This window comes from Balaenoptera acutorostrata, chromosome 5 (genome assembly GCF_949987535.1).
Source record: "Balaenoptera acutorostrata chromosome 5, mBalAcu1.1, whole genome shotgun sequence".
NCBI classification, from domain to species: domain Eukaryota; kingdom Metazoa; phylum Chordata; class Mammalia; order Artiodactyla; family Balaenopteridae; genus Balaenoptera; species Balaenoptera acutorostrata.
The window spans coordinates 13,844,220-13,865,801 of record NC_080068.1 but is presented as its reverse complement, the minus strand read 5'-3'; the positions used below and the strand labels follow the sequence as shown (position 1 = coordinate 13,865,801).

At 33.9% G+C, this 21,582-nt stretch overlaps 1 protein-coding gene across 2 annotated transcripts in view; it reads right to left on the bottom strand.

The window, feature by feature from the left end:
- Positions 1 to 21,582, bottom strand: part of GRID2 (glutamate ionotropic receptor delta type subunit 2) — a 1,428,522-nt gene that overhangs the window by 687,205 nt on the left and 719,735 nt on the right. For both annotated transcript variants that reach the window (XM_057547452.1, XM_007184090.2), the window contains exon 3: positions 1,637 to 1,921. In XM_057547452.1, coding sequence (XP_057403435.1) covers positions 1,637 to 1,921 — 285 coding nt within the window. The remainder of the gene's footprint in view (positions 1 to 1,636; positions 1,922 to 21,582) is intronic.

Genomic DNA, 21,582 nt, shown 5'->3' with positions numbered 1-21,582 from the left:
ACTAACTAAAAAGTGTTTTCTCCCTTTAAAGAAAGATTTAGGGTTTAAAAATTCATTATTTCAAATTATGTTGATCAGAGGTCATAAGAATACCATTTATGGTTATAAAACCCATAGATAATCTGACTAGAAAAAATTGACAAAGGCATACTCAGTATGTTGATTCCAGAGCTAGAGTTTACTATATTCACTAAATAATCCTATCAGTGACTATCAGATTTGTGTTCCATCTTTACTTTTACTGATGAGCCAATTATTTTTATTTCCTTTTTGTTTATTTTATTCATTTCAGTCTCTTGGTCTTTGTTCTGTGACCCCTAACTAATATGAATTAAGCAACAAAATAAGGATTTCCGTCCTGGGGACAAAGGACTGTGCTTTTAGAGAGTGCCACAGACTTTTGTCTGAAGCCTACCCATCAAGTTTAATGGAACTCAGCTGCCAAAACCCCATGTGACCTTTGAATATTTAGGGCTAATGTAACTGCTACTTGCTCTCCCTCCCTGGGAGTCCACAGGAGCTCTTATTTGCTGCTTCCCAGATTTCTGCCAACCTGTTTGTGCTCAGTTCTATTGATGCCACTTTCTGGCCCACTCTTGTGTAACTGTTCTCTTATACAGTTCAAAATGCTGAGTAGATTAGGATAAGAGAACTCATTTTTAAATAGTTATTTATTTGCAAGAAAAATAAGTTGCACTGTAGAGTGTAAATCTTCTTAACTTTTTAAAATGAAAATGTAAAAACTAGGCCCATCCATACTGAATAGAAATTTTTTTCTAAGACTCCTTCTTAAGTTAAATCTCTAAGGAAACACATGTTTCAAAATATAAGTTCTTTATCAGAATCTTGTTTATTTCCTCTCATTTGAACGTATAGATCTCTACTCCATTTCCTCTCTTCCTAATGACAAAAAAAAGAGAGAAACTATATTTGAAAATCTCTGGGATCAGTCAGCTAGAAAGCAGGTAGATTAATTCAGGAAAAAATACTTATACAAAAAAAATATTATATTTGCTTAGTTTTCTTAATGTAGCACAAGTAAAACTATTGAGAGAAAGTGTCTTCTCAAAGTATGGCAAATTTAGGTAAAACACTTTGCGTTTTACTTTAGAAAGTTAAGTAAAATAAGTATTTTTATACTACTCAGTATTTGTGTGAGATTTCATTTTGTAGACAATATGCCAGGATAAATATAAAGTGATATAATTTCAGTGACCTTCAAAGAGTTAAGTACTAAGTAGATACTAAAGTCTACACAAGAGTGTAAGCAAGATACTTTAGATTTTTTTTTTTTGAACCAAAAAATAGAAATGGGCAATTTTTTAAGTGTTCCAGGATCTGTCCCAAATGATTTTTTCTTATTAGATAGAGATATAAATCTTTTTGAAAGAGGAGAAAGACAGTATTGTCCTTATGACTTCCCATTATTTGAAAGATCGAGATATGTACAAAAGATTGAACTTGAGGTGTTAACAAAGTTTTCTGTTGTTGCCGCTAGATTTGTAAGAAGAATGTGACAGGACATGAAAACCACAAATAATAATAAGTAAGCTCCTTAAATTTTTCAAGATTTTAACGAAGTTACCTGCCATGCAAATACCAGCTTGCAAAACTCATACAAGCAACAAACACTCACCATATTCACTATCATAGAATATAATTAACTTCTGCCAGGCATATTCTGTGACCACTCTCAGGATAACGTCATTTAAGTAGACAGGTGGCCTAACAGAGAGAGTGTAGTCATCATTCCGGTTGCTCCGGGTGAGTCCACAGCCACTCCTTGGGGTCCCAGCTGTTGAGCGCTGAATGAAGAGGTGGGGGATGTGCATGGCATCTGCCAAAGACTGGAGGGACCCAGCTGATGTGCAGCCAATGGAGCTGACCAGGGCCAAGATGCCTTGATTCATGAGTTCACAGGCTGCAAGAAAGCACAGTAATATTCAAACGTCAATAGGTTTCATATATTTTCTCTTTTTGAGGAACAGTGAATAAAGCTTACACAGCTATTCTACAACTATGGAAACATTTTTTTTTTTTTTAAAGGAACATTCTACATGAGGAGATCCTCCCATTACAAAGTGCTATTGGAATACAGATCAAGAATTCTATCCTAATTAGCTATTTGACCTCATGCAAATTTCTCAGCTTCTTTTGGTCTCAGATTCATCATCTGTAAAGAGGGTAAAATAGCACGAATCTTTCAGGATTATTGTGAGGATGAGAGATAATTCAGTGTCTGTTACTTGTCTCTCGAGTGATAGGCATCCAATTAGAGTGATAGCTATACTTTTATAATTCTCAATGTATAATTCAGGGAAAAGGTAACTCTTTACTGAGTATATAATACAAGGTTTTAAGAAAAGAGATAATATGCAAAATGGTAAATAAATGAAGGGGGAGATGAAGAGTCTGAGGAAGGAATTTCTAGCCACAGAAAACAGAGCCATTCTGGTATCTAAAACTTTGATGACACTTGTCTCTCCTATTAAACTGGAGAAATGAAAATGTTTTTGTTCTTTTCCTTGTTTATCAGAAAACTCATGGGACTTGTCTGGCGGTCCAGTGGCTAAGACTTCGCCTTTCAGTGCAGGGGGTGTGGGTTCAATCCCCGGTCGGGGAGCTAAGATCCCACATGCCTCGCAGCCAAAATCCAAAACATAAAACAGAAGCAATATCATAACAAATTCAGTAAAGACTTTTAAAATGGTCCACATCAGAAAAAAAAAAAAAAAAAAAACTTAAAAAAAAAAAGAAAAAAGAAAACTCATGGTGAAATCAAAAAGGAAAACTCATGGTCTATATTTCAGAAACTATCTCATTCTGGTTTCCAACTGAACAATTTCTAATTTCTACTACACGGCTTATGATCTCTGTTTTAATTTCATTTTAATTATTCTGTGTATGCATATACTCTTACTTCAAAACCTATTTAAAACTAGAAAAAATATAAATTATAAGTAAACATAAAGACACCACATATATAGAAAAAAAGAGTTCAGAAGTGATATCTCAGAATGCCAATCTTTGAAGTCAAGAGTTTAGAAATAAAATCAAAAGTAAATTTAGAAAGAATCAAGGCAAAATTAATTCCATTTGAGAAGATAAGACAACATAATTGTTCCAGTATTAATTCTAGATTTGATGCATTCTAGATATAACATTCTCAGGATTCAAACTTTATTATAGATTGTACATATCTTGAAAAATTTGAAAGAAAAGTTAGACGATAAGTACCTCCATGTAATAAATTGGCCAGTTAATGAAAGCTGACAAAATGAAAGTTTAGAAGTACTATACTAGTGACACACATATAAATATCAAATAAATTTATTATGATTAATGTTAAGCCAACCAACACATACAAATAAATTAATAATTACTAGGGACATAATTTTCAAGCATGAGCGAGGTAATATGATTTCAAATAATTGTGAAAGACAGCATCAGCGATCAATGCTTCTTAGACCATAACAGATTGCAGGCGAAGTTTCAGTAAAAATCACACATAGAACCTATTCATGTTCATGAATTCAACATTTATAGGAAGCAATACAGATTTATAGTTATACTTTCAATGAATTTATGCAAAAACACTGGTCAAAAGTTTGTTTCACTACAGAAGTAAACAAGACTATTGCTTGTTTATATAAGCAAGTAGAAATTCACTTTTTAAAAAAGATTTTGCTTAAAAACTTGGCTCACTTAGTATTTAATATCAAAATAAGAAAAGTGCCTACACAGCTGAACTCAATCTTTAGATCACAATAATTTAAAGTGATCAAATGAACGTAATATTTTATATAAATTTACCACAAAAGTTACAAAGTTATAAATAGAGAGGTTTGATATGAAAAAATAAGTTTCAGTATTATATTCTGTCACATATAACAATACATGAAAATTGTCTATTTTAATCTTCAGATTTAGAAAGATAAACTCTGAAGAGTCATATATTAATCATTCTTTAACAGAAAAATTTGCTTTAGTATATAATTTGTGATTTCCTCCTATCAACTATGTTACTTCCATTAACCTCTGTTAGTGAGAACACAAATTAAGCAAATACTAAAAACAATTATATAAGCAAAATGTGTTATTTTAAGATTATCTGCTATTTGGTATTATCCATCCTGCTACACATACTATCAAGAATAACTGAATTTTCCCTATAAAATCAAAGTAAGAATCATCAAATTTGCAATCAGAAAACCATATAATATTAGATCTGAAAGGTAATTTAGAGATCACGCAGTCCAGAATGGAAAATCAGCTTTAACTGCAATGCCAACCGTGACTGTCAGTATGTTCGCATCCTAGAACACTGTTTGGAGAAGGATTCGGAGACTCAAAAAGAGTAGCAGAATCATCGTGTTAGATTTCTCATAGGAAGAGACTGGGAGAGTAGTAGCCTGCAAGTCATAGACATGCATCCCTCTTATAGTGACCCCAACCTTCAATGGTTTACAGTTGTTAAGAACACACACACACCCACCTTCAAAAAAAAAAAAAAACAGAAGAAGCAGGTCTCTAACTCATTGTTCAATAGCCTTTTCACCATAGAAAGCAAGGGATATTTACAAACTTAATTTTTTTTTTAACATCTTTATTGGAGTATAATTGCTTTACAATGGTGTGTTAGTTTCTGCTTTATGGCAAAGAAAAGATAGAGCTGTCCATCGCGGAAACCTCAATGGAGATTGCCTATCCTCATGTTTGTAAAAAGCAGTAGTCCCAATATAGAGAGAGAAAAAAAGAGCTCACACATCTAAAATAGATTGGTACTCGTTGACAGCTGGACACATTAAAAATAGGTCTGCAAGGCAACCTGTCAGAGCTATATATGATGCCCATTTTGTCCATTTTACCAATATAAAATGTTGGTTGAAGCAGAGAAGATAACAAATATACTTCCTCTGGGCATCGACCCTTCCTAGGGCCCTATATAAAAGTTAGTATAAAAAAAGAGACTCATGACAGCAGAAGACAGATTTGAGAAAATAAAGGGCTATACCAAGAACAGAAGCAAAGTTTAGTGAAGCAGTCTATCTTCTACTATAAGAATTCCATGTCTTGACTGTTAGAGGACTGCAATATCTAGAGTTTTAGTTGCATACAATGCACATTTAATTCATTACATACAGTGTGAAAACTGAATTTGAAATATCAGCGTGTTTATGTGTGTATCCACCACTGTTTTATTATAAGAATCCAAGCCAAGGATTTCTCAATGGCATGCTGCTTTCCCACTGATTACTTCAAGCCCTGTGATTTACTTAAATTATGCATGCATGTACTCACACACCTCCGAACATATAGAGGATATTGAACAGCTTGCTGGTTTTGTGACTCCAGCTGTCTGAAATTGTAACACTATCAAAGATGTTCGTAGCCTGCATTAATTGCTGAAAGCATACCTTTTATCTTTTTCTTTTCTTTCCTCCCTCCCTCCCTTCCTTCTTTCCCTCCTTCCTTCTCTCCCTCCCTCTCTCCCTTCCTTCTTTCTTTTTTTCTTTCTTGTTTTCCTTCTTTCTTTTCTTCTTTTTTTTGCTTTCTTTTTTTTCTTTTTTCTTTCTAATAGCAACTGCAATTAGCAACACTTTCACCCTTTTTGGTCATTCGGCAGTTATGGAAATGAAGTTCTCTGTCTAAATACATAAATTTAAGTTAAATGATGTCCATGTGCACTATTTTTTCATTTTTGAAGCTAATCAGTTCGTCTTATTTTTTTATTAAGTAAAATAAGATTAAAATAAAATCTATTAAGGGTTTTGAAACTGATTATATGTTATTCAATATTCAATGAGAACTCAGTAAATAATTTTGGATAGCACCATCCTTCTTGAATACACTTATCCCCTGTGATATTTCTTCTGACTTATTTATATTGACCAATTCGTCCTGATATAACATCTTCTAATGATTTTAAGTCGCATCAGGGCTTTTGTGCATTCAATTCATAGACTTACTCTTCAACACTTAATTATCAACTTTCAACAATGGGGCAGGAACTTCTTTGGAGACTAGACAATATACATGGCAGATTCTATCCTCAAAGAGCTCCCAATCTATTTACCATATTGTTTCCAAAATCTCCCTTGCATCAGAATTCAAAGTAGAGATTTAATACAGATGACTAACTTCACTCCTAGAGGTTCTACTGGTAGTCATGTATTTGCATCATGATATGTTATCTGAGTAGTTCTGATGTGTAACCCTTTCTGGAACACATAAGTCTGGTGGATTTTAAGTGCAATGCTCTTTGAGGTGACTGTTGCAGAACATCTAATATTCGTTGACTTTCCTTTCCTTTTTCCCAATAATATTGTTGACAATATAACCATAACTGGAAAGCAGAAATTCCCTATTTTTCTAATTTTCTTAGTTTGTGAGTGGGGATGAGGTACAGGAAAAGACAATACATAGAGTTAATAAGAATAAAAGTATCCCAAAAAGTGACCCTTATCTTCTTTCTATTTACAATAATAAACTAAGAAGACTTCATTCTTTCATGTTTCTCCAACTCAGACGTAACGTATAATATTTACACAATTCAACAAAAAAGAATAAAATACCTAGGAATAAACTTACCTAAGGAGGCAAAACACTTATATGCAGAAAACAATAAGATACTGTTGAAAGAAATCAAAGATGACACAAACACATGGAGAGATATACCATGTTCTTAGATTGGAAGAATCAATATTGTGAAAATGATTATACTACCCAAAGCAACCTACAGATTCAATGCAAACCCTATCAAATTACCAATGGCATTCTTCACAGAACTGGAACCAAAAATCTTAAAATTTGTATGGAGACACAAAAGACTCCAAACAGCAAAGCAATCTTGAGAAAGAAAAATGGAGGTGGAGGAATCAGGCTCCCTGACTTCAGACTATACTACAAAGCTACAGTAATCGAGACAATATAGTACTGGCACAGAAACAGAAATATAGGTCAATGGAACAGCATAGAAAGCCCAGAGATAAAAGCATGCACCTATGGTCACCTAATCTATGACAAAGGAGGCAAAAATATACAATGGAGAAAAGAGAGCCTCTTCAATAAGTTGTGCTGGGAAAACTGGACAACTATGTGTAAAAGAATAAAATTAGAACACTCCCTAACACCATACAAGAAAATAAACTCAAAATGGATTAAAGACCTAAATGTAAGGCCAGACACTATAAAACTCTTAGAGGAAAACATAGGAAAAACACTCTTTGACATAAACCACAGCAAGATCTTTTTTGGGCCACCTCCTACAGTAATGAAAATAAAAACAAAAATAAACAAATGGGACCTAATTAGACTTAAAAGCTTTTGCACAGCAAAGGAAACCATAAACAAGACGAAAAGACAACTCTCAGAATGGGAGAAAATATTTGCAAATGAAGCAATTGACAAAGGATTAATCTCCAAAATATACAAACAGTTCATGCAGCTCAATATCAAAAAAAAAAAACCCAATCAAAAAATGGGTGGAAGACCTAAATAGACATTTCTCTAAAGAAGACATACAGATGGCTACAAACACATGAAAAGATGCTCAACATCACTAATTATTAGAGAAATGCAAATCAAAACTACACTGAGGTATCACCTCACACTGGTCAGAATGGCCATCATCAAAAAATCTACAAAAAGTAAGTGCTGGAGAGGTTGTGGAGAAAAGGGAACCCTCCTAAACTGTTGGTGGGAATGTAAATTAATACAGCCACTATGGAAAGCAGTATGGAGGTTACTTAAAAAACTAAAAATAGAATTATCATATGACCCAGCAATCCCACTACTGGGCATATACCCAGTGAAAATCATAATTCAAAAAGATACATGCACCCCAATGTTCACTGCAGCAGTATTTACAATAGCCAGGACATGGAAGCAACCTAAATGTCCATGAACAAAGGAATGGATAAAGAAGATGTGGTACATATATACCATGGAATATTACTCAGCCATAAAAAGGAAGGAAATTGGGTCATTTGTAGAGGCGTGGGTGGACCTAGAGACTGTCATACAGAGCCAAGTAAGTCAGAAAGAGAAAAACAAATATCATATATTAACGCATATATGTGGAATCTAGGAAAATGTTATAGATGATCTTATTTGCAAAGCAAAAATAGAGACACAGACGTAGAGAACAAATGTATAGATACCAAGGGGGAAGGGGGGAATGGGGGGAATTGGGAGATTGGGATTGACACATATACACTATTGATACTATGTATAAGATAGACAACTAATGAGAATATACTGTATAGCACAGGGAGCTCTACTTAATGCACTGTGGTGACCTAAATGGGAAGGAAATCCAAAAAAGAGGGGATATATGTATATGTATAGCTGATTCATTTTGCTGTACAGTAGAACCTAACACAAAATTGTAAAGAAACTCTACTCCAATAAAAATTAATTAAAAAAATAAAATGTATGCACTTTCTCAGATATGTTTTATAATATCTGAAATCAGGACATATTTCATCATTGATCAATGCATTTAATATGATGGATTATTTTTCTTGAAAAATCATTAATCAATATTGAATTTTATAATCAGTAAGCTCTTATATAGATGAGAAAATAAGGTAAGCTTCCATGGCAGATAAGAAAGATTTGTACTCTTTCTACAAGAGCTGAATTTAATTTAACTTTTTTTTCTATTTCATTCATTAATGAATCACAAGCATAGTATTTATAATTGCTTATTTCCTTTTTCATCTACCAAAACACACGTGACCTTTGCTTTTATAGTTGTAAGAGTATAGTAACACAAACCAGTTTCAGCCTGTCCAGATATTTAGCATTCTTCGTAAATTATGATTTTCAGCAACCATCTGAGAGGTGGCATATTAAAGGTGGGATTAATTTGACATATGATTAATATAGTTTGCCAAAAATACAATTATTTGAAACACATTCTTCTAAATCAAGATGGTCTTTATATATATAGTGTTACAAGGTCCAATTTAATCATAATTATCTACTTAGGAAGTAAGAATATGGAAAAATTCATTTAATTATAATTAAAAAGCATTAAGACAATTTTTTCTTACAGAGAATATAAATGGCTAAAATGGTTGATTACCAGTCATCAAATGAACTCAACTGAACAATTTTCAGTCAACTATTTTTTCAGTCATCTATTGCCATCACGAACCTTTAGTTATAATTCATAATCTAAGCCTCAGATGGACTAACCATTTAACCTAGGACCTACTATAAGTCATTTTATTTTTCCATTTACTGTTCATAACAACCCTGTATAGAAGAGTTTTATTTTTCTCATTTTGAAATAAATAAACTGGCTCAGTTTGAATGTATGAAGTTAAATACATTGTCCAAATTCATACAATTAGTAAATGGCAGAGCTGGGATTCAGACCTGGCACAGACTTCAATGCCTGGGCCATACTAAGTAGAAAATCGCTGTTTTTAAAGATAAAGGCCCATATAAATAACTGGAAGACATGTAACTCTCTTACTACAAGATTCAGAAAATGTCAGCCTCCCAGATGTAAAAGAGAAAGTATAATGATTTTGATACCATTCTCTTTTTTTTTCTTTTTGGATTTGGGATTAAGGCATTACCTCTATACTTTCAGCTCCAAATATGAAGATTATATACAAAATATTTGGCCAAGGATGAGAAAAGGTACTGAGAAGCAACAATGAAATATTAAGTATAATTCCAGTCAAGCCCTAGAGTGGTTTTACCAATAATGATGTGATAAAAGTGATAAAAATATTGACTAAATATTACTTTATATATGTATATATGTTTGGAACTTACAAAATGTTTTTATATTCATTTTACGATTTTATCAACATGATTATATTGAATAAATTCCTATCCTCATTTATTGAACACTAAATTGAGTCTTATTCTTACGTTTTCAGTAAGTAGTGGAGACAAGGCTGGAACCTGGATTTTATGATATTAATATGTACTTTACAACCTTTCAATTATGTATTTCCATAGCCTCCTATTTTATAAAAATTCAGATTAGTCCCCTCTCCTTTTAATGTTAGTTTGGTAATTATGCAATGAACACACATATTTATGTACATATACATCTATACGTTGCATATGTCAAAGGTATACACTATACCAGGCAAGTGTCAGGTACTCAGGATGAAAGGGTCAAAAATAGGTAAGTGTATAATGGGAGAGATATAAGATGTTCACATGAATGTATAATGATGTGGTAAGTAGAGGTAAGGTCAAAAGGAGTCATTAGTCTATAGTAGCTCAAAAGCATTTTTCCTAGACTATGAGTTGGGAATATGAAGAATAAGTAGTGAAAAGGAGTTACCTTGATGAAAAGGGGTGAAGAAAATATTTCCAACTAGAAGAAATATAATGTGGTAGATGCTTTCTACCACAGAAAGATGCTGTGTTACCTAAGAGGCAGAAAGAAGAAGCAGGTAGCTAGAGTACAGAGACCACGATTGAGAGTTGTGTAAGATGAGGATGGAAGGATAGGCAACAAATGTGACCTTTGAATGGGTTTGTCTTTTTGTCATTAATTTGAAGGAAAGTGTCACATATTTTCAGTATCAGCCCTTTATCTGTTATTTATATGTTAAAATTACTCTTCCTGTATTTTAAATTTATGTACAGTTTAGAAGATTTAAGATTATTATACAATCAAATTGGTCAATCTTTGACTTTTGGGAATATTTTGCTTAATATCACGTGTAAAAAGGCCTTCTTCCCACAGCCTATGGACTTATAAAAGGATAAGTTTATCTAAAACAACATCTTCACCATCCTATACCCTACGACTGATCACCAGCTGACAGAAGTTAGGACTCCGGAAAGATAGCTATAGGACTTTAAGAAACTACATGAGTGCAGAATGTTATATTTAGTTGATACAGGTAAAATTTGATCTTTGTCTGCATAATCCCAGCTAACAAAGAGTGAGGATTAAACACAATTGTGACAAGAATAATAATCCATATTACACTATATGTCTGTCTTCAAAACTTTCCCCATCATTTTACAGACATTCCAGTTATTAAATTTATTATTCTTTTATAACATGGCACGTCCTGGATTTAGAACTGATTCTTTCAAGACAAGTGACAGAATATTAATATACTCCAGCAAATTAAGTATTATAAGAATAAGAAGATCTTGGTAAAAACTATGATGAACTATGCATTCAGTCCAATCTATATCACCACTAACCCAATTACTAAAACTGTCTCCAAGCTGGTGTGATTTCATAGCCTTCAGCTTAACCTTTCTCCAATCATCCACATTGTAAACAAGTATTATCTACTTTTTTTAGATCTCACTAAGTCATTTCTGTGTCTTAAAGGTCATCAATAAAAGACTGAGGAGCTATTACAAACTGGAGGATCTAAGGAGAAATGACAACTAAATTCAATATGGGATCCTGAATAAAATTCTAGAACAGAAAGAAAGTTATTAAGGAAATTGATGAATTTTGAGTAAGGTCTGTACCTCACTCAGTAATATTGTATTAGCGTTAACTGCCTGTTCTTGATAATTGTACTATGGCTAGGTAATACATTAATATCAGGGGAAGGGGGTGAGAAATAGAAAGGAACTCTTTGCACTGTTTTTGAAATTTTTCTATAAATCTAAAACTACTTGAAAATTAAAAGTTAAACACAGATAAAACAGCCAATGACTTCCAACTTCTTCAAGAAAAGCTTAAGCTCTTGGCGTGGTGTACAAAGCCCTTCAAGATCTGGCCCCAGTCTACAGTTTCATGTTTACCTCTTATCTCCTGTTCTTTGCCATCACATCTGCCTGCCATTCCACACATTCTCCTACTGCCATGCTATTTATACTACGGTTTCTATTATTTTTCCAGCAGTCTAGGAGCCTACACAAATTTTTTTTGACATATTAACAATACTGAGTCTTCTGATTTATTACCATGGTATATATCTTCATTTAATTCAGTCAAAATTTTTATAAGCAATATTTTGTAGTATTCAGTAAATAGGTCTTCCTTTCCTTTGACATATTTGTTGCTAAGTATTTTTTATATTTATATTCTATTGTAAATGAAACTGTACTTCAACAAAAAATACTTATTACCTAGACAGAAAAATAAACTTTTTAATTTAATTTTTCATGGCTAGAGTATAGAAATACATCAGATTGTTGCATACTGATTTTGCATTACAGAATCTTATTAAACTCATTATTAGTTTTAGTTTCCTTTTCTTGTAGATTCAGATAGTCATGTAATCTTCAAACAAAGGCATTTGTACTTCTTCCTTCCTAATCTGTGTACCTTTTTATTTCCTTTTTATGCCTATTGCACTGGTTAGTTCCAGTACAATGTTGAATATACATGGTAAGAACAGCCACTTTTTCCTTGTTCATGATCTTAGGAGAAAAACATTTGGTCTTTGATAATTAAATGTGATGTAACCTGTAAGATTTTTTTGACCATGATCTCTCTGAAGCTGAGGAAGTTCGCTTTCATTACTAGCTTGCTGAAAGTTTTTATCAGCATGGATGTTATATTCTGTCAAAAGCTTTTTCTGCATCCACTGAGATAATTACATTTTTTTCCTTAGTCTCTTAATATGGATAAGTACACTGACTGATTTCTGAATGTTAAACCAGCTTTGCAAGGATAATGTTGGCCTCAGTAAATGAGTTGGAATGTAGTAACACCTATTTAGTTTTCTGGAAGAATCTGTGTTTAATTAGTGTTATTTCTTCTTTAATGTTTGGTAGAACTCAAGAGTAAAACTTTCTGGAAGTGGAGTTTTGTTTTCGAGAAACTTTTTTAATTGTAAAATCTATTTTTAAAACAGATATGGGGATGTTCAGCTTATTTATTTCCTTTTGAGTGAGCCTTGGTAGTCTGTGTCTTTAAGGAATTTGCCTTTTTCATCTAAGTTGTCAAATTTATTGGCATAAAGGTGTTCATAATATTATCATGCAATCCTTTTAATATCTACAGAATCTGTAGTGATGCTGCCTTTCTCACTCATGATATTGTAATTTGTATCATCTCTCTTTTGTTCCTGATCAGTCTGGCTAGAGGATTATTATTATTTTTTTTTTTTTTACAAGGTTCTCAAGGGGTTTTTTTTTTTTTTGAACTTTTGAATTTTATTTATTTTTTCCTACAGCAGGTTCTTATAGTTATCCATTTTATACATATTAGTGTATATGTGTCAATCCCAATCTCCCAATTCAACACACCACCACCCCCATGCAACTTTTCCCCCTTGGTGTCCATACGTTTGTTCTCTACGTCTGTGTCTCAATTTCTGCCCTGCAAACCTGTTCATCTGTACCATTTTTCTAGGTTCTACATATATGCGTTAATATATGATATTTGTTTTTCTCTTTCTGACTTACTTCACTCTGTATGACAGTCTCTAGATTCATCAACTTCTCTACAAATGACCCAATTTTGTTCCTTTTTATGGCTGAGTAATATTCCATTGTATATATGGACCACATCTTCTTTATCCATTCATCTGTCGATGGGCATTTAGGTTGCTTCTCGATCTTTGTCTCCATTCTTTTTCTGAGGTCCTGGATCATCTTCACTATCATTAATCTGAATTCTTTTTCTGGAAGGTTCCCTATCTCCACTTCATTTAGTTGTTTTTCTGGGGTTTTATCTTGCTCCTTCATCTGGTACATAGCCCTCTGCCTTTTCATCTTGTCTATCTTTCTGTGAATGGTTTGTGTTCCACAGGCTGCAGGATTGTAGTTCTTCTTGCTTTTGCTGTCTGCCCTCTGGTGGATTAGGCTATCTAAGAGGCTTGTGCAAGTTTCCTGATGGGAGGCACTGGTTGAGGACTATTACTTTTATTAATTTTCTTAAATAGCTTTTGGTTTTGTTGATTTTTCTCTGTTGCTTTTTTGTTGTTGTTTTCTATATCATTGATTTCCATTCTGATATTTATAATTTCCTTTTTTTCTGCTTAATTTGAGTTTAGTTTGCTCTTCTTTTTCTAGGGTAGAATCTGTGATCACAAATTTTAGACCTTTCTTTTGTTCTAATATAGGTATTTAGTCCTTTACATTTTTTTTTAAATGTACTGCTTTAGTCTAAAGTTTTTCTGCTAAATTTCCCCTATTATTCATTTATGTTATTCACCTTTCCTGCTCGCAAATAAATGCAGTTATTTTTGTTGTTTCTGTCTGACAGTTCCAACACCTGGGGTAATTACCTACTTGCGTGCCAGTCTCCTGGATTAGACACTGTCTTCTCCAATGTTTGTTTGAAACCCAGTTCCTAGAATCTTGTAAATTCAATCATAGTTTGTTAATTACATTTAGACAGAGTGTAAGGATTAGAAAGAGTGCACTGCTTTGACTATCACTAGGAATAATTTTATTTCTTTTACTAATATTTTATTCCTTGACAGCAATGACATTCAGGCACACTAATTGTATGAATAAAAAAGAAATTACTCCTCTTAAGGGAACCTTCTTATAAGGCCCCTAGGTCCTGTATAAGCTCACGCCTGGTCACAACTCTGAACCTAACCCTATTACATTCAGCCTTGCTCATTCTACTTTAGCCACACAGGGCTTTTTGCTCTTTGGTGCAGCCTCTTTTCTCTCTGTTTCTTTTGCCTGGGTGCTTTTTACTCACATATTCTTTCATCTTATTCCCTCATGCTAAGCCTATGCTATTGCAGCCTCTCTTTCAATAGCATCCCTGCTACTCTCTATCTCATGACTCTAATTTTTCCTTAACATTTATCATCATCTGACTACATACCTATTTGTTTCTATATTTTCACTCTTTCTTCCCAAGAAAATATAAGCTACATCAGAGCAGGAGCTTTGTCTCCTTTGCACAAAACCTAGAACAAAGATTAGTCTACATAGGCATTGAATGAATTGCATGAATGAATTAAATGAATGAATAACTGAATGAATGGTATAGTTGCAGTCTGATCTCCAATGTGGATACAAAATAAGGTAGCTTACTTACATTACAAATTACACTACTACTTTTAGCTTTCGTAGCACATTAATGTTACTCAAAGTCTGCCTGTTTCACAGAAACAGTCTACTCTTGCTGATAAAGAAGAATCCTAAATGGAATTGACCAAAGTAGCAGGGGAAAAGTGAGAAGAAGCTGTCCTTCATAACAAAGGTGTTGTTTAGCATTCCCTACATGCACTATTTAGAAACATCAATATTCCTTTGTAATAGGACTAGCATAAATAAGTTCCATGAAAGCAGAGATGCTGTGCTTTTTTTTTTTTTTTTTACTCAGATGTTCTTGGCATATAGGGGACCTCAGTAAATATTTACCTCAGTGAATATTTCTTAAAAGCATGAATACAATATAATATGTAATAAATTAGAACATTTAATATGTCTTTAAAAACAATATTCTCCATGGATGCTTTTGTAGCAGTAATACATCAAATACAGTCTGTTACCTCTTTAGTCTACAAACATTCATTTAAAAATTTAATTTGATTAAAATAATATTTTAATAATGTGTATGTTTCAGATGATTTTCAACTAAACAGAACCTATGGTTTTTAAGTGAATTAAATGGCTACTTGTATGCTTTATTGTAGCAAATATGAAAATTCATAATTTTCTAATGTAATATATTCCAATTAATTGCAAAACTATTTTAATTTTCTTCTCAATCTTTAATATGTGATTTTATCTTGATCTGATTCAGACATATATTTGGCAACAGCAGCTAGATCACAGTTATCCATTTGTGAATCTATCACCACTATTACAATTTATGGATAATCACATGTCACTTAGCATAAAATGCACTTGGATTTATTCTCTGCCAGGAAGTAATCTTTTACCATCTGCAGTTTGTTATCATATTCTAATTTCACTAATAATGCCTTTCAACATAGTATCAGAAGCATTTCTATTCCTGGGGAAAAAATGTCTATGTACTTTACAGAACTATGAAACAGTTCATAAGGTCAAAAACACTATTTAATAGTTAGCTTGGCCACTGCTAGCAGCAATTATGAAGTGAAAGGAGATAATTCCTGAAAAGCATGGAATAAAATGTGTGGCAACTTTTTCAAAAGACAGCTTTTCACTAAGTCATATGGCCTCTTTTATAAGTTTTTTTTGTTCTGTTTTTTTTGGTTTTTTTTAAGCAGCACTGTGCAAGTTATTGAAAAGGCCTGTATTTAAATTTTTGATGCTAATTTTTGCGTGCAAGTCACTTAAACATACAAAGATAATGTTTCTTCCAAGGGAAGATAAAAAATCAAAACACTAGGCTGGCATGACAATCCTCCTAATCATTGATACCAGCATGAGAAAATAACAACAACAACAAAAACAACCAAATAAGCGTCCTGTATTTCTTTCTTTTTTTTATTATTATTTATTTTATTTATTTATTTTTGGCTGTGTTGGGTCTTCGGTGCTGTGCGCGGGCTTTCTCTAGTTGTGGCAAGCGGGGGCTACTTTTTGTTGCAGTGTGCAGGCTTCTCATTGTGGTGGCTTTTCTTGTGGAGCACGGGCTCTAGGCGCAGGGGCTTCAGTAGTTTTGGCACGCGGGTTCAGTAGTTGTGGCTCACGGCCTGTAGAGTGCAGGCTCAGTAGTTGTGGTGCACAGGCTTAGTTGCTCCGCAACACGTGGGATCTTCCCGGACCAGGACTAGAACCCATGTTCCCTGCATTGGCAGGCAGATTCTTAACCACTGCACCACCAGGGAAGCCCAGCCTGCTGTATTTCTGCTATTGCCTAGAAACTGTTGCTTTCAGAGAGGGGAAATGTGTTGGCTCTATAATTTAGAGACCTAGGGTGTATGTGAAAAATCCTGATTTTTAGTTCTGGTTCAAATGTGAATCAGTGATCGGCCTTGGACAAGAATCACTTTTTCTTTCTGGGTTTCAGTTTCTTTATGCATTAAAGGTGGTGATTAGACTAGATGGTTTCCCAGGAGACATCACACCAACATTTCTCTCTCTCTCTCTCCTTGCTTCTATTACTGATCAATCTTCCCTCTAGTCGGCACATTCTAACTTAATTGGTTGCATTTTGACCTAGAAATAGAAAATGGTTTTCTGTTTCTTAAAGTTGGCTTTACATACCTCTGTTTTGATTCATTTTAAGGCCATGTTTATTTTCCTGTTTCCATGTTGGGGTTGGGTGCTTTTGTAAACCAGAATACTCTTGCAACCTTAAAATGACAAGAGTATAATGGTTTTTATTTATATATGCCTGTTTAACTGCCCTGGCATTAAAATTTTTTTTTCCATTGTGTAAGGGTTTACGACTCTTTCAAAGAAAGGTTTATCTATTTGCAACAGAACCATTTTCTTCTGAATGTGTCTAACATATATACATAGAGACACAGCACTAACCTTCTCTTCCCTCTGCCCCCTGTCCCCCCAGAAAAAAAGGAGAAAAGGGAATGTTCTAACATAATATTGTGATTACAGACAATTTTCCGTTTTTCAGAGACAAAACAGACTAAGAAATTAGGATTCATTTGGATTTATATCAAAGAAGAAATATCTAGAAATACCATTTCTTATGATGAGAGTCACTTTCCTATGTCGTTCCATGAAACACTGCAGTGTTTTATACTTCATAACACCTTCTCTGTCATACTACCCTGAACTATTCCCACAGATGATATCCAGGGAGATTGTTTTAATGAGACTTTGGGGCTCCAACTGCAAACAAATGTTTTATCCACATTGGTAATAATATAATAATATTTCCCATAATGTTAGAGATTTCATTTCAAAGCCATTTTTTAAAATCTCTTTTTACCATCAGAAATACCTAAAAAGCAAATGGTGATCATTATACCCAATTTGCCTCATACAGCTTTTGTTAATCACAAATGAAAACACGTATGTGAAAGTCCTTTTCTAACAGCAAAGTAATACAGTACTATAATTTGTATCACCCTTATTCACATGACTCTACTCTTTTACTTGAAGGAACCTGAAGTATACTTTGAGGTACCAGATTACTAAAGATTACAAATACTTAGAGAGGAAGGTCTATAATAAGTGATTCAGTCACCTATTAAGGACATGCCCAAAGGAATACAAAAGCAGTGTAATACAATGCATCCACAGTCTTTAGAAGCTTATGGTTGCCTTAAATAGTCTAAGCCACCCAATATTAATCAACTGTAGGCAAGATGTTAATTTAAAAGAAACCATATAGTAATCACTTAAAAAACTTTTTCTAATAATGATTTTTTGTTTTTTATTTTAATACCTTTTAAATTTTATTTTACTTCATATTATTTTATCTTTTTCTTTCTTTTTTTCTTTTCTTCTCCCTTTTATTCTGAGCCATGTGGATGACATGCTCTTGGTGCTCCAGTCACGCATCAGGGCTGTGCCTCTGAGGTGGGAGAGCCAAGTTCAGGACATTGGTCCACCAGAGACCTCCCAGCTCCACGTAATATCAAGTGACGAAAATCTCCCAGAGATCTCCATCTCAATGCCAAGACCCAGCTCCACTCAATGACCGGCAAGCTACAGTGCTGGACACCCTATGCCAAACAACAAGCAAGACAGGAAAAGAACCCCACCCATTAGTGGAGAGGCTGCCTAAAATCATAATAAGGTCACAAACACCCCAAAACACACCACCAGATGTGGACCTGCCCACCAGAAAGACAAGATCCAGCCTCATCCACCAGAACATAGGCACCAGTCCCCTCTACCAGGAAGCCTACACAACCCACTGAACCAACCTTAGCCACTGGGGGCAGACACCAAAAACAACGGGAACTACGAACCAGCAGCCTGAGAAAAGGAAACCCCAAACACAGTAAGATAAGCAAAATGAGAAGACAAAGAAACACACAGCAGATGAAGGAGCAAGGTAAAAACCCACCAGACCTAACAAATGAAGAGGAAATAGGCAGTCTACCTGAAAAAGAATTCAGAATAATGACAGCAAAGATGATCCAAAATCTTGGAAATAGAATGGAGAAAATACAAGAAACGTTTAACAAGGACCTAGAAGAAGTAAAGAGCAAACAAACAATCATGAACAACACAATAAATGAAATTAAAAATTCTCTAGAAGGGATCAATAGCAAAATAACTGAGGCAGAAGAATGGATAAGTAACCTGGAAGAGAAAATAGTGGAAATAACTACTGCAGAGCAGAATAAAGAAAAAAGAATGAAAAGAATTGAGGACAGTCTCAGAGACTTCTGGGACAATATTAAATACACCAACATTCAATTTATAGGCATCCCAGAAGAAGAAGAGAAAAAGAAAGGGTCTGAGAAAATATTTGAAGAGATTATAGTTGAAGACTTTCCTAATATAGGTAAGGAAATAATCACTCAAGTCCAGGAAGCACAGAGAATTCCATACAGTATAAATCAAGGAGAAACACGCTAAGACACATATTAATCAAACTATCAAAAATTAAATACAAAGAAAAAATATTAAGAGAAGAAAGTGAAAAACAACAAATAACATACAAGGGATTCCCCATAAGGTTAACAGCTGATCTTTCAGCAGAAACTCTGCAAACGAGAAGGGAGTGGCAGGACATATTTAAAGTGATGAAAGGGAAAAACCTACAACCAAGATTACTCTACCCAGCAAGGATCTCATTCAGACTTGATGGAGAAATTAAAACCTTTACAGAAAAGCAAAAGCTAAGAGAATTCAGCACAACCAAACTAGCTTTACAACAAATGCTAAAGGAACTTCTCCAGGCAGGAAACACAAGAGAAGGAAAAGACCTACAATAACAAACCCAAAACAATTCAGAAAATGGTCATAGGAACATACATATCGATAATTACCTCAAATGTAAATGGATTAAATGCTCCAACCAAAAGACATAGACTGGCTGAATGGATACAAAAACAAGAACCGTATATATGCTGTCTACAAGAGATCCACTTCAGACCTAGGGACACATACAGACCGAAAGTGAGGGGATGGAAAAAGATATTCCATGAAAATGGAAATCAAAAGAAAGCTGGAGTAGCAATTCTCATATCAGAAAAAATAGACTTTAAAAAAAAGACTACCACAAGAGACAAAGAAGGACACTACATAATGATCAAGGGATCAAACCAAGAAGAAGATATAACAATTGTAAATATTTATGCACCCAACATAGGAGCACCTTGAAACATAAGGCAAATACTAACAGCCATAAAAGGGGAAATCGACAGTAACACAATCATAGTAGAGGACTTGAACACCCCACTTTCACCAATGGACAGATCATCCAAAATGAAAATAAATAAGGAAACACAAGCTTTAAATGATACTTTAAACAAGATGGAATTAATTGATATTTATAGGACATTTCATCCAAAAACAAAAGAATAGACTTTCTTCTCAAGTGCTCATGGAACATTCTCCACAATAGATCATATCTTGGGTCACAAGCTAATTTTAAGAAAACTGAAATCATATCAAGTATCATTTCTGACCATAACACTATGAGACTAGATATCAATTACAGGAAAAAATCTGTAAAAAATACAAACACATGGCTACTACACAATACACTAATTAATAACCAAGAGATCACTGAAGAAATCAAAGAGGAAATCAAAAAATACCTAGAAATAAATAACAATGAAAACACGATGACCCAAAAACCTATGGGATGCAGCAAAAGCAGTTCCAAGAAGGAAATTTATAGCAATATAATCTTACCTTAAGAAACAAGAAATATCTCAAATAAATAACCTAAACTTACACCTAAAGCAATTAGAGAAAGAGAACAAAAAAACCCCCAAATTTAGCAGAAGGAAATAAATCATAAAGATGAGATCAGAAATAAATGAAAAAGAAATGAAGGAAACGATAACAAAGATCAATAAAACTAAAACCTGGTTCTTTGAGAGGATAAACACATTTGATAAACCATTAGCCAGACTCATCAAAAAAGAAAGGGAGAAGCTCAAATCAATAGAATTAGAAATGAAAACAGGAAGTAACAACTGACACTGCAGAAATACAAAGGATCATGAGAGATTTCTACAAGCAACTATATGCCAATAAAATGGACAACCTGGAAGAAATGGACAAATTCTTAGAAATGCACAACCTTCTGAGACTGAACCAGGAAGAAATACAAAATGTGAAGAGACCAATCACAAGCACTGAAATTGAAACTGTGATTTAAAATCTTCCAACAAACAAAAGCCCAGGACCAGATGGCTTCACAGGCGAATTCTTTCAAAAATTTAGAGAATAGCCAACACCTATCCTTCTCAAAGTCTTCCAAAATATAGCAGAGGGAGGAACACTCCCAAACTCATTCTACGAGGCCCCCATCACCCTGATACCAAAACCAGAATAAGATGTCACAAAGAAATAAAACTACAGACCAATACCACTGATGAACATAGATGCAAAAATCCTCAACAAAATACTAGTAAACAGAATCCACCAGCACATTAAAAGGATCATACACCATGATCAAGTGGGGTTTATCCCAGAAATGCAAGGATTCTTCAATATATGCAAATCAATCAATGTAATACACCATATTAACAAATTGAAGGAGAAAAACCATATGATCATCTCAATAGATACAGAGAAAGCTTTCAACAAAATTCAACACCCATTTATGATAAAAAACCCTCC